Source organism: Pleurodeles waltl, chromosome 1_2 (genome assembly GCF_031143425.1).
Source record: "Pleurodeles waltl isolate 20211129_DDA chromosome 1_2, aPleWal1.hap1.20221129, whole genome shotgun sequence".
NCBI lineage: Eukaryota > Metazoa > Chordata > Amphibia > Caudata > Salamandridae > Pleurodeles > Pleurodeles waltl.
Window position 1 is genome coordinate 1,276,355,116 of NC_090437.1, and position 16,255 is coordinate 1,276,371,370.

At 46.3% G+C, this 16,255-nt stretch overlaps 1 protein-coding gene across 2 annotated transcripts in view; it reads right to left on the reverse strand.

Moving 5' to 3' along the window:
- The window catches only part of UBOX5 (U-box domain containing 5), a 110,439-nt gene that overhangs the window by 25,926 nt on the left and 68,258 nt on the right, over window positions 1-16,255 (reverse strand). For both annotated transcript variants that reach the window (XM_069204843.1, XM_069204853.1), the window contains one exon: window positions 2,624-2,791. In XM_069204843.1, coding sequence (XP_069060944.1) covers window positions 2,624-2,791 — 168 coding nt within the window. The remainder of the gene's footprint in view (window positions 1-2,623; window positions 2,792-16,255) is intronic.

Here is a 16,255-nt window from a genome sequence, read left to right on the forward strand (position 1 = left end):
CTGATGTGGGGAGCAAGATTGTTCCACGCTACAAGAGTGATGAAAGAGAACGCCGGTCCTCCTAATCTTGTCTGTGAATGGGTGGGATGTGTGTGTGTGAGAAGGAGTCCTGCTGAGCAGAGGTGTATGGATGTTTGGTAGAATGAGATGCTACTATATAGATAGGTTGGGCTGAAGTTGTGTAGTGGTTTGAAAATGTGTGGGAGACGTTCGAAATTATCATGTGTCTGTATTGGGAGCCAATGATTCTTCCTTGGGTGTGGTGTGATGAGAGTTCTGCGTGGGAAGTTGAGGATGAGTCTGGCTTCTGAGTTCTGGACCCAATGTAGTCTTCTGGTGAGTTGTTTGGTGATTCCAATGTAGGGTTTTCTCATAGTTCAACTTGCTGGTGACAAGGGCGTGAGTGACTGTTTTTCTTATATTACTTGGCAGTCATTTGAAGATCTTGCTCAGGATCTTCAGGGTATGGAAGCAGGATCCAGTGATGGTGCTGACTTGTCATGTCACATTCAGTTTACTGTTAATTAAAATTTTGAGGTTACTGGAGTGGGTGCTGAGTGTGGGTCAGAGTTCGGCCAGCCCCCATTTGGAGTCCCATGACGAGGTGTTCTTGCTGAAGATCACTCCTTCTGTCTGGTCGGTATTGAGCTTGAGACTGCTGGCTTTCATCCAGTAAGTCTTCAGTCATGCAGCCTGTGAATTTGTTTCTTGTTTGGGGTCTTTACCGAGAGGGTGACTAGGACTTGCATAGTATTTCCAAAGTAGTGCACGCGGATGAGAGGATCATGTATGCATAGAAGAGAGTGGGGCCGAGTGATGAACCTTGAGGCACTCCGCCAATGAGGTGAGCTTTTGAGGAGTAAAGAGCCAGGCTGACAGCTTCTGTTATACCTGATGGAGCTTTGGAGAGCGGGACCTTGGAAGGCAATCTCGTGTAGGTGCTTGATGAGGATGGGGTGTGAGAAATTGCCAAATGAGTGTTGTTTCCGTACTGTGGCAGGGCCTGAATATAGACTATGTGGCATTGAGGAGCTGATGGCTGCTAAGGCCGTTGATAATGCATCAGGTTATTAGTTTCTCTAAGATCTTGGCACGGTATGGTAGGAGGGAGATGGGTCTATAGTTGAAGAGTGTGTATGGGTCAAGGGATGGTTTCTTGAGCAGGGGCATGACTCTGGCGTATTTCCAGAGTCCAGGAATGTGGTAGAGTCACGGGAGGCATTGAGGATGGGTGTTAGTACTTCGCGGCTCAGTAGGAGTTCTTTGGTGAAAAGTGACAGGTCAAGAGTCAGATGGGGCATCCAAATGGATGGTCTTCATGGTAACAGCAGTTTCGACAGTGGTGACGGTGGGCCACGAGGGTAGGGTTCGTTCTTCAGCTGTGATAGGAAACTGAGTTGCAACTGTGACGGGGTCCAGTTGAGGGTCCAAGTTGATGTACATGAAAGCAATTTTGTTATAGAAGAATTCCAACAGCTTGTTGCAAAGATCATGCAAGTGGGTGACAATGGTGGAGGCTGCAGATCTTTGATGATGGTGAAGATTTCCCTGCTGCTGGTTGTGCCAGCATGATGCAGTCTGCAAGAGTTGCATGATTGTTGTTTTGTATCAGCTGGTGGTAGCATTTTAGGGCAGATTTTAAGGTGTCTTTATGCATGGTATCTTGACTATTTCTCCATTTGGGTTCCAGTTGATTGGTGTTTCGCATGCTCACCTCACCTGGGTCACAGATAAGAATTTGGATGGCTGATGGAGGGTTACTCCATCTCAGGTACCAGCACACATCACTATGCTTTCCTTTCGTCATAAATGCAGGTCCAGCAGGGGCTCTTCTGAGGTTGTCAGGTTAGCAATTGGCTAGAGGTCTACTAAGAAAACACAAGGGCTAGAGGTAATGTAGGTACTGCTGGATGAGATGACTGATCATGGGTAAATGACATGTTCTGCCTAAGGAAGAAGAATGCAGACTGAATCTGAGGAATGCAGTGCTCTCAGCAGAAACATTTTCACAGTGGCCTTATACCTGGATTGAATAAAGAATCTCTGCTCTAGGTGGTGCTAAACAGAACAAGTGATCCCTAGACACAGCCTTCTTTCTTTAGGAGAGAAACTCTAGAGATGGAAAAATGATGCAGGCTTAAAAAGAAGAGTATTTACTGATCTCAGAACAAAGTACAGGTCAGACAATCGGAGCATTGGTGGTCCCTTAGACTTTACAGGGAATGAGGGACTTCTAGACCCTGCCAGGAATTCCTATCCAGGAATTATATGTGGTTGGTCTCAAAGAGTTTATCCACAGCAGACATGGTCATCACTAGTTTTTAGCTCTTCACTATGCAACAAATCTTGATTTAATGCAATAGTGCGTTGTCCCTGATGGCAGAAGTGAAAGCTCCCTAGTGCTAGAGCTGTGGTGTGTCCGTTTGTCACTAGGGCAGCCTAAAGTCATGAAACAGCTGAAGGCTGTAGAGATGGTTTCCACAGGAACCTCCTGTTTGTCCAGTTGGAAGTAAGCCAATAATTTCCCTTTGTACCAAAAGACCTTTACCTGGAACAGAGGAGTACAACACAAACGACTTATATACTTACAAAATAAATAACGTTCATATGCCTGAATTTGTACCTGACAGAGTGCTAGAAACCCAGGAACTAATGCTGCTAAGACCACCATCAGTAGCCAGTTGCTGTGGACCCCTTGGGAGCTTTGAAGTATATGATGGCATGGAACTGAGTGCAGAAGTCAAGGCCATATCCAGACTTTGCGAGAGCCTTTGCTCATGGCAGGCGGGAACTGTTCAAAGAAATACAGGGAAAAAGCATAATTAGGTCTATGTCAAACGCCATATCGTTGAATTTTCGTTCTAATTACGCAAAATTGGAAACATTTCAATAATTATGGATAACTGATGTTTTTACAGCGCATACACAGAGCTACCAAGTGGTATCATGTTGGGTGAAGATTTCAGCCAACTGGCTTTATTGCCAATGGTAAACTGTGTTCTGAAACTTATAGCTTCAGTTTTATTATTGATAGTATGGTTAAAAAAAACAGGTCTTTTTTAAAGTGTCACATTACATGGTGCCACTTGGCAGATGTGCAGACAAGATGTATAATAAAAATGAAAGCAAGTCACTCATTTCAGCTGATGAGCTATTCTACGAGTATAATTAGAGAAATTCAACTTATCATGAAAACAACATTTATAGGCAACAGTTTCCTATACAACTGCAAAGTAGAGGGAAAGGCTAACAAGCATGTAAATAGAAGCATGTTAGTTTGCATCCCCAATCCCTGACCAATATGGTAAGTTTAAAATCGAGTCAGACTGCTGGGACTGCTTGAGAATGTACCCTAACATGTCAATAGAGTCAGTTCACAATAGAGAGAGAGTTCAATGAGAGTTCTTTTCATTTTGGTACTGATGTTACACTAATCTAGCATATGCCCAGGAGTTTAGGCCTGTAATTGACAATGGGAGGTCCAGGACCTGTCCTGTGACCTGAAAAGGTGAATCCACTGTGCCCTCATAGCCTTCTCTTGATGGAGGGTAGAAAGGCTTTCAATACCAGCCGGAGCTCCCAGAGCTCCAGTAGGTTGATGTGGAGTCCAGATTCTGCTAGGGAGAGCAGAGACCGCTGATCCCCACCTCTCCCAGATGGCTGCTCCATCCCAGGAGTGACACATCAGTCACTCCTGTAAGATCTGGTATGGGAAGGGAGAGGGGTCTTCCCCTGACCCATTTAGCGGTTTGTTAACCACCAATGCAGATCTTTTGCAGTTATCTCCGAGATCTGAACCATGTCGGAGCGATCCCCCTGATGCGGCAACCACTGGAACTTCAGGTCCCACTGCAGAGCCCACATATGCCAGTGGGCAAGCTCCACAAGCAGGACGAAAGAGGTCATGAGGCCCAACAGCCTCAGAGTCAGTCTCACCAAAACCCAGGGTAAAGGCTGAAACATCAGTATGAAAGTTAGCATCTACGAGAGAGTCAGGTGTTACTTTGGCATGTTGATAGTGAACCCCAGTGAGTGCAAGAGGTCCGACGTAGTCTGAGGTGGAAAACGACTACCTGGGGTGAGCCTGCCTTTGACCAACATAGATCACCTTTTGACTCCGACTGAGGATTCCCCTGGCCACATCATCACAGCCTGGACAACACTATCCATACAGGAGACAGCCGCCCTCATGACCTCAACCCACTCCGGCACACCCAATGACCCCCTGCCCACACTATATCTTCAACCTCGGTCAGGAGGAGATCAGCAGCTTCCTCACTCACATCTGCAAAACCTCCATAAAGACTGTCACTATCCCAGAGGCATGGAAACAAGCAGAGGACGAACCACTACTGAAGAAACTTTCGGGCCACTCCAGCGAGCTCAAAAATGACCACCCCATCTCTCTGCTTCTTTTCCCGCCCAAGGTCCAGGAAAAAGCCATCAACAAGCAACTCTCTGGACACCTTATAAGACACAACCTGCTAGACTTCTCACGGTTTTAGCTCCAACCACAGCACAGAGACCGCCCTAATCGTCACAACGGATGACATCAGGATCCTCCTGGACCACAGTGAGAAGATGGCCCTGATCGTCCTAGACCTCTACGCTGTGTTTGACACCATCTCCCACTTCACCATCACCGCCAGACTCCACCACATCAGGCTCTGAAGCAACGCCCTCTAATGGATCCACCCCTTCATCACAGGCCGCACCCATAGGGTCCGCCTTCCACCCTTCATGTCAGACCCGAAGAATAGCATTTGCACGGGTCTCGCAGGGATCATCCCTCAGCCCTACTCTCTTCAATGTCTACGTGACACCGTTAACTGAGCTCTTACACTCCCATGGACTCAACATCATCTCCTACGCCGACGACACGGAACTAATAATATCCCTCTCGAAGACCACACCACCCCAGAGACAACTGCAGCAACGTCATGACACACGTCGCCGAATGGATGAGCTGCAACTGCCTGAAACGGAACACCGACAAAACGGAGTTGATCATCTTTGGAAGCAACCCCTCACCCTGGGACCACTCCTGGTGGCCATCCATGCTTGGACAACCTCCGACTCCCACGGACCACGCACGCAACCTTGGCATCATCACTGACAGCAATCTTACCTTCAAACAGCAGATGAACACAGTGGCCTCCTCCACCTTTCATAACCTCCGCATGCTATGTAAGGTCTTCGAAACCAGAAAGACGGTTATCCAGGCCATCATCACCAGCACACTATACTATGGAAAAGCCCTCTATGTCGGACTCCCCTCCTAACTCCTCCACACCATTCAGAACGCAGCTGCAAGACTCGACCTAGACCAGAACGGCCCACATCACACCCCACCTCAGAGAGCAACACTGGCTGCCGGTGCTCTACAATGAGGAAAACAAATTTGGCAGTTTTTTCCTCACCAGGGCTTATAAAACATCTTTTACAAAGACCCTGCTTATACTTGCACTGCACCCAACCCTGGGGGCACCTAGGGCAGACCTTAGAGGGGACATATGCAAAACAAAGGTAGCTTGAAACTTTGGAAGTACTTTTAATTCCAAAGTCAAATTTAGGTTTAATATTACCTTAAAAGCAGCCAGCAAAGCAGGCCTGCCCTTACAATGGCACTGGACACAACAGCAGTGAACTTATGGGTGCACTAACTATACTGGGGTCACTAAACCTTTACGCCCTACAACATACTAGAGACTTACAGATAGGTTGTCAGAGCCAATTATATTTAGGCCTAATCTGCATATACCATTTTAAACAGCACTGGCCCTGGGACTGGTTAGCGGTGCCCAGAGCACAGGCGAAAACATCATTATCAGCTAAAAATGGGGGCAAACGTGAGGGGGCTTCGGCAATCAGCCCTGTTGTCCCACAAGCGGCAACCATGGCCATCACCATGGTGAATAACCTAGGGGCACTGGTAAGGCCAAAAGGGAGCACAGCAAATTGAAAGTGATTGTGGTCCACTGTGAACCACAGTTAACGTCTGTGGCAGGCAAGACGGGAATGTGGAAATATGTAGCCTGCAAGTCCAGTGCTACCAAATAGCTCCCGGGAGGACAGACAGAGCTTGAGCAAGCGTGAGCATTCTGAATTTGTCCTTTTGCAGGAAGAAATTGATAGAGCGCAGATCTAGGATAGGACAAAGGCCTTTGCCCTTTTTGGGCACCAGAAAGTAGAGGGAATAATAATCACGTCCCACTTCTGGCGTTGCACCCTCTCTATGGCTCACTTTCCCAAAAGAGCTGTCACTTCCTTGCAAACTAAGGAGAGATGGTCCTAGGTCAGCCTGTCAGGGGTAGTCACAATGGAGAGGGAGTATCCCCCTTCGGACAATCTGAAGAAGCCAGCGGTCTGATATTTTTAACCTCCAGTTGGGCAGGTGATGGCATATCTTGCCTCCTGCTAGCTGCCCATGATGGTTGGAGGGCCAACTAAAGACGTCTGGAGACTGCAGCTGTGGGGTGGGCGGGCTTGGCAATTGACTGGCCAGACGTCTAGCTGCTGATCCACAGAGTCTGGGGGTACCGCATCTTCGGCCATGCAGAAGCAGGGGAACTCATTCTATGGTGGTTGGGCAGGTAAAGACACAGCTGGAAGCCCCTTACGTATCCATAAAAGTAGCCAATGATGGACTAGGTTCGGTGGGGGCCATGGAGAGGCCCAAAAACCTCTCTCTGCTATCCTTGTAGTGCTCCAGCGCTGAGCCCGCCTTGTCTCGGAAGAGACAGGAGCCATCAAAGAGCATGTCCAGAAGTAGACTGGACATTCCCTGAAAAGTCAGTCATGATCAGCCAGGCGTGGCGCAGTAAGGCCACTGACGAAGAAACCGCTCTGCCTAGTGAGTTGGTAATTTCCAGCTCACATCTGATTATGAACTTGGCTGCTTCGCTCACGTCTTTAACAGCTTGGGAGTGTATGGCCCAGGCCTCTTCTGGGACCATAGGCAGCAACTGCGCAACGGAATCCCACAGTGCATGAGAGTAATGGCCCATAAGGCACATGGTGTTCGTGGATCACAGTGCCAGGCTGATAGAAGAAAATATTTTCTCACCTAAGGTGTTCAGCCTCTTGGATAACCTAACTGGTGGGGTGGTAGTGCATGTGCCAGGATTTACACCCAAAACGGAGGCTTGAAACACCATGCTCTCTAGGGTAGGAACACGGGTCCTCTGGGGAAGAGCAATGGCAGCAGGCAATTGTTCTGTTCAGTAAATGGGAGAAGCAGTTCTGAGGGGGTCACTCCTGGCTGAAGCACCTCCGTCAAAACAGTAGCCTTGACTGCTACTGAGGGCAGACTAAGGTCAAAGACCTCAGCCGCCCTTCACCACCATAACACCACTGTAGCCAAAGTAGGAGGAGGGACCATGCCAGTATCTGGGGAGGTGTTGAATCCACTGGGGTTCACCAGTTTCTCACACTAGTCCATGTTGGCGGCTAGAGACTGGTATTCTTCAGGGTCCCAGGGCCCCTCACGATCTACCCCAAGTTCTAGTCCGCAGGAATAGAACTGAGGCACGGGTCTGGACGGCAAGTCTCCAGTCGGCAACAGAGTTGGCATCGGGCAACGGCCCGCCAGCTCTGTGTCAGAGTCGGGATAAGAATGGGGTCGACACTGTGGCTGGCATTGGGGGAAGGTCAAGGTGGTATGACCAGCACCAGTCCAGACCCATCTGTGGATCCAAGGGGCCTACTGGCGCCGGGAGGGTAGATTTGAAGACGGGGAACGAGTAAGGGCTCCTCCCAAACCCACAGGGCCCAAAGGCACACCAACTGGGATGGGCCACCCTAATATAAGGTGCATGGCCTCTTAAAATTTGAGGAGCTGGGGGAGAGGGTATTGCTCTGGCTCCAAGAAACTCAGGGAGGCACGAAGCCATCTCCAGGTGTAGTTTCAACAGCTGCACCAGGCCTTGACTGACAACATCCCCTCGTCTGGTCGGATGACTTTGTTAGAGGGGGTGAAATCAAAGATGTACTTTTATTCTTTTTGTGGACTTAGAAAACCCAGATGACTTTGACAAAGACTGATGGCTCTGCGAATGATCCAGAGACCTTCCTCTCGACTGATAACAAGACCATCTCAGCACTGCATGTTGAGCAGAAAGGAACTTGAGAGCGCGCTCCCTCAAGGCCTTGGGGTGCGTGTTGAGGCAGTTCACATAGGTCTTCACGTCACGCTTAGGACATCAGAGGCAGGCAAGATGCAGGTCCATCACCGACATCTGTCAATGACAGGTGCCGCAGGGCTCGAAGTCAGCACTCCTAGTGGACATCCGAGTCACACCAGGAGAAAGATCTAAAAAAAAATATATATATATATTGACAAAAAGTCAAAAAGGCCAGTCAAAAAACATCTGGGAGTAGATCTCTCTGGGTCTGCGCTGACTGGCATGGAAAGAAAAGAACTGATGTCAGTGTGCTGGAGTGGCGCCTATACAGGCATTGCAAACGTCACTTCCAGGGTGGACGACACCATGCAGAGCCGAATTACGCCATCTACCCGTGTGCAGGGGTACTGCTCAGGAATCTGGATCCAATCGGACGGCTGGGGATAATTCTATGGTAAGAAATCTGTGGCTATAAGTCTCTATCAGACACAAAGGTATCCAGTCAACTCAGAATAGCTAAGACTGACACCGTTGGTTTAAAAACAATATAGAACTGGCATAGACAGTAGGGCTTTTCAAGTTGAGAGGGGCTTGTAAGGGCATCATTCAGAGGGGCCAGAGAAGCAGCAAAGTAGTAGCACCAGTGAACATCTCACTCCCTTAGTGGAAGGAAGGTTTAATTATACTAGCAGTGCAATAAAGCAATACACCACAAACAAAAGTACTGCAGCTGTCATTAAATGATCCTTCTTAATTTGACGTCCATCGTGTGAACAGCCAGACTTCTCAATTGAACAGCAGCAAAGAATAAGCATTTGTGGACATCATGCTCCCTTAGTGGAAGGAAGGCTTAATTATCATACTAGCAGTGCCATAAGGCAATACACCACAAACATAAGTACTGCAGCTGTCATTCAATGACCCTTCTTAATTTGAAGTCCATGGTAGGAACAGCAGGACTGCTCTATGGAGCAGGGTGGTGCTTCCAGTGGTCTGCCATGGTCTTACAGACCCATGCTACTGGTGGACAGTGGGAAAGCTATAGCATCTAAGAAGAGGAATGTTATAGTCATTGTTTCTACTTACTGGATAGAGAGGAAACATGTTACCTGCTACAGCTCTGGTTGCAAATGGTGGCAGTTCTTCACACACTGCACATCTGAACTACCATCCCCAATGATGGTAAACCACCCTGCTCTAAATAAATGTTGATATACCGCTCCAACAGAAAAATGTCTTGAAGGCTTAATGAAGTTTGAATTTTTCCAACATAAAAAGTGATACTTCTATACAGACAGCAGCTTTGAGAGGAAATGCTCCCTGAGTGGGGTCACTACTAGGGCATCTCACCTGGCGGATTACTGAGCAGCTAAAAGCAGCAAACACTGAAGGTAGAAGGCTGTAGTGGGCAAAGGTCTTATCTCACTTCCATCACTGTTGGCAGGTGATTTGCTGTAAGCCAGAGGGTGCTCTCTGGCAGACGGTGGGGCACTCTACTTGCTGAAGGCCTGACTCTAGGTGTTGGGCAGCTTTCATTCAAGAAAATGGTAGAGGAATACTATTTTCTTTCCTTCTTTCCCACCTATGATGCAAAGCTCGAAGGGGGGTTGTTCTAAAGTCATCTTTTTGCCCTGTTCATACCCATTTTTTTGTTGCTGACTGGTGCTGATGATAACTGACTCTGACTGTGCCCTGGACTCTGTTAGCCAGACCCAGGCCAGTGCTATGTTAAAACACACACATGTAGTAGAATACACTAGGTATTAGGGTACCCTTTCGATTGTCCTGACAGACCCTGTAAGTCCCTAGTATATAATGGGGCAAGGGTGTACAATCTGCCTATAAGCCCCTATAAAAATAGGGCATGGAGATTAGAGGCCCAGCAGAATCTCTGCACTTGCATGTGTGCACTGCTGTGTGCTTCCTGTCCTTTTAAATGCACACCTTCCTTGCAGCCTGCCTTTAAAAGTTACATTCTTACCATTTGCATGACAGCCCCTGTAGGTCCCTAGTAACCAATGTGGCAAGGGGGGTGCCAACTACCTATAAGACCCTCGTACATAATAGGGCATGGAAGTAGAGACCCAGCAGAATTGCTGCCCTTTGCATGTGGGCACTGCTGAAGGTTTTCTGTCATTTTAAAATGCAGCCTGACTCTGCAGACTTCATTTACATGGAAATGGTGTCCCAATTCGACTTTGGTGCTGTGGGCACTTTCAATGTGATGGTCTACCTTATTTTCACATATTAGGTACCCCCAGGATCTTCCCTAGGTATCCCAGGGGTGGGGGGGTCATGTAACCATAAGCAGGGGTCTTATAAAAGATGTTTTATAAACCCATTTAAGGGAAAAACTGATCATTTCATTTTCCCCCACTATAGATACTTGCCTTCATAGGCTATCATTGCTATATGGTATGTTCATGGTAATAATAGTAAGGAAAAGCACAGAAAAGTAATTCAAGGACTTAAAAGATTTGTTTTGATAAATCTAGCAATTTGACATTGGTTAATTTATCACAACTTGTACAGAAAATAAGTTATAAGGCTTTTCTTTCTGTAAACCAAAATCAAGCCTTCTGACTGTCCACTCTGATTGGTCAGTGCTAACAGGATTAGCAGAGCTGCTTGGGTAAGTGATAAGTGGCTGTCCAGGGGAGAGCTTATCTGGTGAAGGGCAGCTCGGGGGCTACACAGGAATGCATGAGCAGGGGGAGGGGTAATAAAACATACAGCCTCAAAGGAAAGCAAGACAGGAGAGAATGCCAGATTACCTAATCCCCACCTTCTGGACCCCTCAGCCAGATACTAGGTTTAAGGAAGGAATATGCAGATGTTAGAAGGAGGAGAGATATGGAAATGAGCCACACTGGAGGATGGTTTAGTCAGCTCTTAGTTTGAGACATCATGGATTTTGGAAAAATTGTGCTTTCTGGGGCAGGAATATGACACACTTTGCAGGAAGTGGTCATGCATCCGGGAGTCACTCTGCATTCTATTGGTTGGGCGCCCCCCTTCCTGATGCCCAGGAGCTGGGAATAAATATGTGAGAGGTGCATAGCCTCTCATGTCTGCTGCCTGAAACTACAAGAGAAAGAAGGACTGCCCAGTAGGAATCTGGATCTGCACCCTTGGCCTGCACTTCTAAGTGAACTGTGCCTGCTGCACAATCTGGTACTACAGCCCTGGGGACGGTGCCTTGCTTCAAGAAGGACTCAGGAGTGGACTCCCTGCAGCTACAGGTTAACAGAGCTTCACCTGCATCATCCCCAGCAAAAGTCCCCAGCCTGGAGTGCATCCAATGGAATTTTAAGGATTTGGCCAGGTGCATTGCGGGAATTGTGGTCCAACTTTCCAAGGACCATCCAGGAGATTTCAGACCCTTGGATTTGTGTTTTGGACCCTCTGTACCTGCAAGGAGGACTTCAGGAAACGCCTCCTGAAGATTGGAGAAGTTTGGAGAATTTTAGTAAAATTGACGCTTTGTGTTTCTAAGCACTAGGAAGTGTTTATCCTTTAAAAAAAATCATATCTCCGGTTCCAAGGACCCACACGGAGATTCCAGACTCTTGGATTTGTGTTTTGGACCATTTGGACCTTCAAGGAGGACTTCAGGAAACACCTCCTGAAGTTTGGGGAATTTTGGTAAAGTTGGCACTTTGTGTTTTTAAGCGCTAGAAAGTATTTATTCTTTTAAAATTCATATCTCTGGTTCCCTACATTATATTTTGTCGTTTTGGTGTCTATTTACTCATAAAAATATAACCTATTTTTATAAATTGGTGTGGGATTTTTATTGTGTGTTGTGCCTCACTTATTTACTGTATTGGTGTTTTTTAATGCTTTACACTCTTGTCTCCTAAGTTAGGCCTGCCTGCTCGGTTATAGCTACCAGGGGTTGAGCAAGGGGCTAATTTACTGGGACCTGTACTGAACCTATATTTGGTTAGTGGCCTTAGTGCCAGTGGTAGGTTCATAGTTACCACTGCCAGTAACCCACTTTCCAACAGGGATTTACTAACTAAATTGCACCTACCATAATGTACTGCGGAAACGGTGATGCAACAGATCGGAGCTACCCTCACCCTGCAAGACTATTAATTAAAATGGCTCATTCATGCATGTAGTCCAATGTTAGCGTGTATCAAAGATTAACACCTTCAACGCAAACAAAACAGAAGTACTCATCATGGGTCCTCGACCCAACACGTGGAACGACTCCTGTTGGCCACCCACCCTCGGAAACCCGCCCACCCCCACCAGCCAAGCCTGCAACCTCGGAATCATCCTGGACTCCAACCTCAGCATGAACTATCAAATCAACTCAGTCACCTCCATCTGCTTCCGCATCCTCTGCCTCTACGCAAGTCCTTCAAGTGGATCCCTCTCGAACATAGAAAGACCGTCACACACGCCCTTATCACCAGCAAACTGGACTATGGCATCACACTCTACGCTGGAATCAACAAGAAACTCACCTGCAAACTACAAAAAATCCAGAACTCCGCTGCCAGACTGGTCCTCGACCTACCTCAACACTGCCACATCTTGCAACACCTGCGTACACTGCACTGGCTTCCCACTGAGAAAAGAATCACCTTCAAGATACTCAGCCATGCACACAAAGCCCTCCACAACACCGGACCAGCCTACCTGAACCAGCGACTCAACCTCCACGTACCCCACAGGGCCCTACGCTCAGCCCAGCTCTCTCACAGAAGTACCCCACATCAGGAAAACCAGAACAGGACGACCCTCCTTTTCCTACCTCGCAGCCACTGCTTGGAACGTCCTTCCTCTCCACATCAGAAAAACCACCTCCCTCCTCAGCTTCACGAAGGAACTGAAGACATGGCTTTTTTAAGAACCACCTCACCGCTATATGCTCCCCCCTTTACCCCCAAGCGCCTTGAGACCCTAACGGGTGAGTAGTTGCACTGTACAAGCACTGATTGATTGAAGATCATCTGTTATTTCACCGCAGTAACATAATAGGGATCTAAGCAGCCCCAAATAGAATACGGTCTAAAGAACAGCCAAACGATTTAAAACGGTCAACGGATTTCCAGAATAACCGAGTATAGGACTGGAAAAATATCTGAAATGTGCAAAATATAATGCTGGGGATAAGGCTGTACATGCCAGTGAGCGCAGGTTGGTGTCTGTAACTAAGAGATTACTAGGGAACTTTGGGAGGGCGCAGTGGACAAGACCGTGGTGCCAGTTAATTTCTCAGAAGACTGGACAGTATGGGGATTGCTCTTCTAGCTCAGAGCCAGGCTCCAATGAGTTTCCAGCTCTGCTGGCAGCTTCTCATGTGACTAAGACATTCTTCTTTTGTCCCCAGCTTGAAGATACAGTAAAGGGATAGTTTTCCTTGATTACAATATTGGCAGAAAGCTTTTTTCACAAAGACCAAGGAGTGCTTTATGTCTGACAGACATGGGTAACATCAGTGCAGTCCTGGTAGGCTTGGAAAGATTCCAGGTCTGAACAAATAACACAGAGACACAAGGTAATATCATCATGTGGCTGCTGCTGTTACTTACAGCCCCAAACGCAACTATCAAATCCACACACACCATATCTAACACAATACAGTTAATCCAAACAAGCTCATCTACATCAACAACATTGCACCCCATGATCACAAAGGCATGCCATAGACATGGCTAACGTAACCACATTTAAGTTAGACAAAATGTTAATTGAACCGTGGCACACCACCACCTATCGTACATCCTGGATGCCCTCATCCTCACAGGCTGCAGTACACAGAAGAGCATCTATACACACAAGACTGATAAAGGCTCCGACATCAATCACAAGTCCTACATGCTTCTGTAACCCACCACCCTCATCTTCAGTGAGTTCCTCATCTCCCACCTTCTCCTCTCAGAATGTTTGCTAAGAACCATGCACCAGAATAAGCAATAGCTTAACCTCCCTGGAGACACCTCTACTCAGTCAAAACGAGTATTCTTCAATCTCAGGGAACAGACCAAAATCTTCAAATGCAACTTACATGAACTTGTCCTCCTTTATAAAATGGTGCAGTACCAACTGTTGGTAGTCTGGGTCTTATTACACTTCAAGCAAACAGCAGTAATACAGCTATTTACTACAGCTATTAAAACACTCAGTCAAAGCCTTGGTACCGTAGTAGCATCTGACTTGCAGCAAACGTGAACTCCACTCATCTCAACAATGAAAACCAATATCAACAAGCAAGCATCCCAAACTGAACTCCAATTATTGATCTTGATGGCTCACCTCTCTGCAGGAAGGATATTCAAATAAAAAGTCACATCCTATCAGTCAGTCATCTTTGGAGCATCCAAAGAAACAAGACTCTCTTCAAAGCAATCATACACTGTTTCAATCCAATCAGAGACACCCCTTATTCCATGAACCATTCAAAAATCAATCCTTCATCAGTAACAGAATATGGATGTTACATCAAATCAACCACACAAAAGAACTAAAAGTCACAAAGAAAATCTTCTGTGCAACATCACAAATGTAGGATGTGCTATAGAAAATACTCACAACATAACTCACCAACTTGCTTCCACTCTTGCTTCCATCAAAAAATCTTCTGTGCAACATTACAAATGTAGGATGTACTAAGAAAATGCTCACAACATAAGAACTCGCCAACTTGCTTCCACTCTTGCTTCCATCATAACCACAGCATGTTAAACCAATGTGAAACGTATTGCAAGAGAAGCCCTTTACGCACTGCCTTAACATTATTAATGTTTTCTTCAGTTAACACAAAAATAGGCAAAACCCCCACTACTGAGAAATTAGGCCATCACAATCAGTGACTCAGGTAGCCTTCTTGTCAAGAACGAGAAAGCAATCAGCAACTGGTCTGAAAGATTAATGAACAACTATTTCCATTAAGATAACAGTTAGCTACCAAACTCAAAGCAATATTAAAGTAGCAACCATACAAAATGTGGACAGCACCTTTTTTAATAACTGCAACAGATATGTAGGACTTCAATAGTGGCGAAAGCGGAGGGTAGGCCAAGCAAAATAAGTTATCAGACCGTTGTTTAATTAACATGACTCATATGGATTGACACTCAGAAATAGTGGTTATCCTCTTTACCCACCAATCACTGAACTCATTCAGATCTCTAAACTAAACCAACCAAGTAATCAAGAGTAGAGTACATGTATACAACAACTCAAAATCCCTCATGGAGACAAATGTGTCAAGTCGCAACCTCAAATTGAATAAGGATCTGAATCATAAAATGGCAGCCGTTCTTAACAAGCCCAGTCCTACAACTAGCTCTTACATGAAACAGGAGATTTACTTCACAATTTATCATAAATTTGAAATCTGTATGCTTCATCCTACACCAAGATTTTTCCTTTAAAACCCATATCATCAAGAAGATGGTAACAAAAATCAAGCGTTCATGATCTCTCAAATGGACAGTGGCAATGCACTACTCACTGGTATCTCATATAGCCTTATGGCCCCCATGGAGAATGTCCTTCGTGTTACTGCATCAAAATTCCAACGAATTGCGATCTCAATAGCCAAATCTAAAAACACTTTATTCACACCTGTTTCAACTTCAAAGCTTGCTACACTGCTTACTAAACTAGTAACAAACAACACTCATGCCCGACAATGTTAGTAACACACCACCGCAGAAGCCCAAATTACACAAACGCTGTGACATTACCAGATCAGATAGCAATAAAAGGTTAAAAAAAAGAAAAGAAAAAAAAAGAGGAGGGAAAAAACCAGCAAACTAATCTTCTCCGGTTATGCACCAATGTTATAAAACAACATCCCACCACAGGTCTGGTTGGTTCTTCACTCCTCTTGTTCAGATACAGCTGATAACACATCTGTTCAAGATGCAACCTCCAGCAGTTTTTAAACCTTCTTGAAAGAGAATGTGAGAATCATTTCTCCCTTCTTGTTCACATACCACATTTCGGTCGAGTTGTCAGTCAAGGTAGGAACCGACTGGCCACAAAGGGATGAGAGGAAGGTCTTGTGTCATCTGGATTGCCCAGAGTTCCCGCAGACTGATATGCAGTCTCTGCTTATCTGGAGAACAGATGTCACCACTTTTGCTATGGCTAGAGGGGGGTCAGAG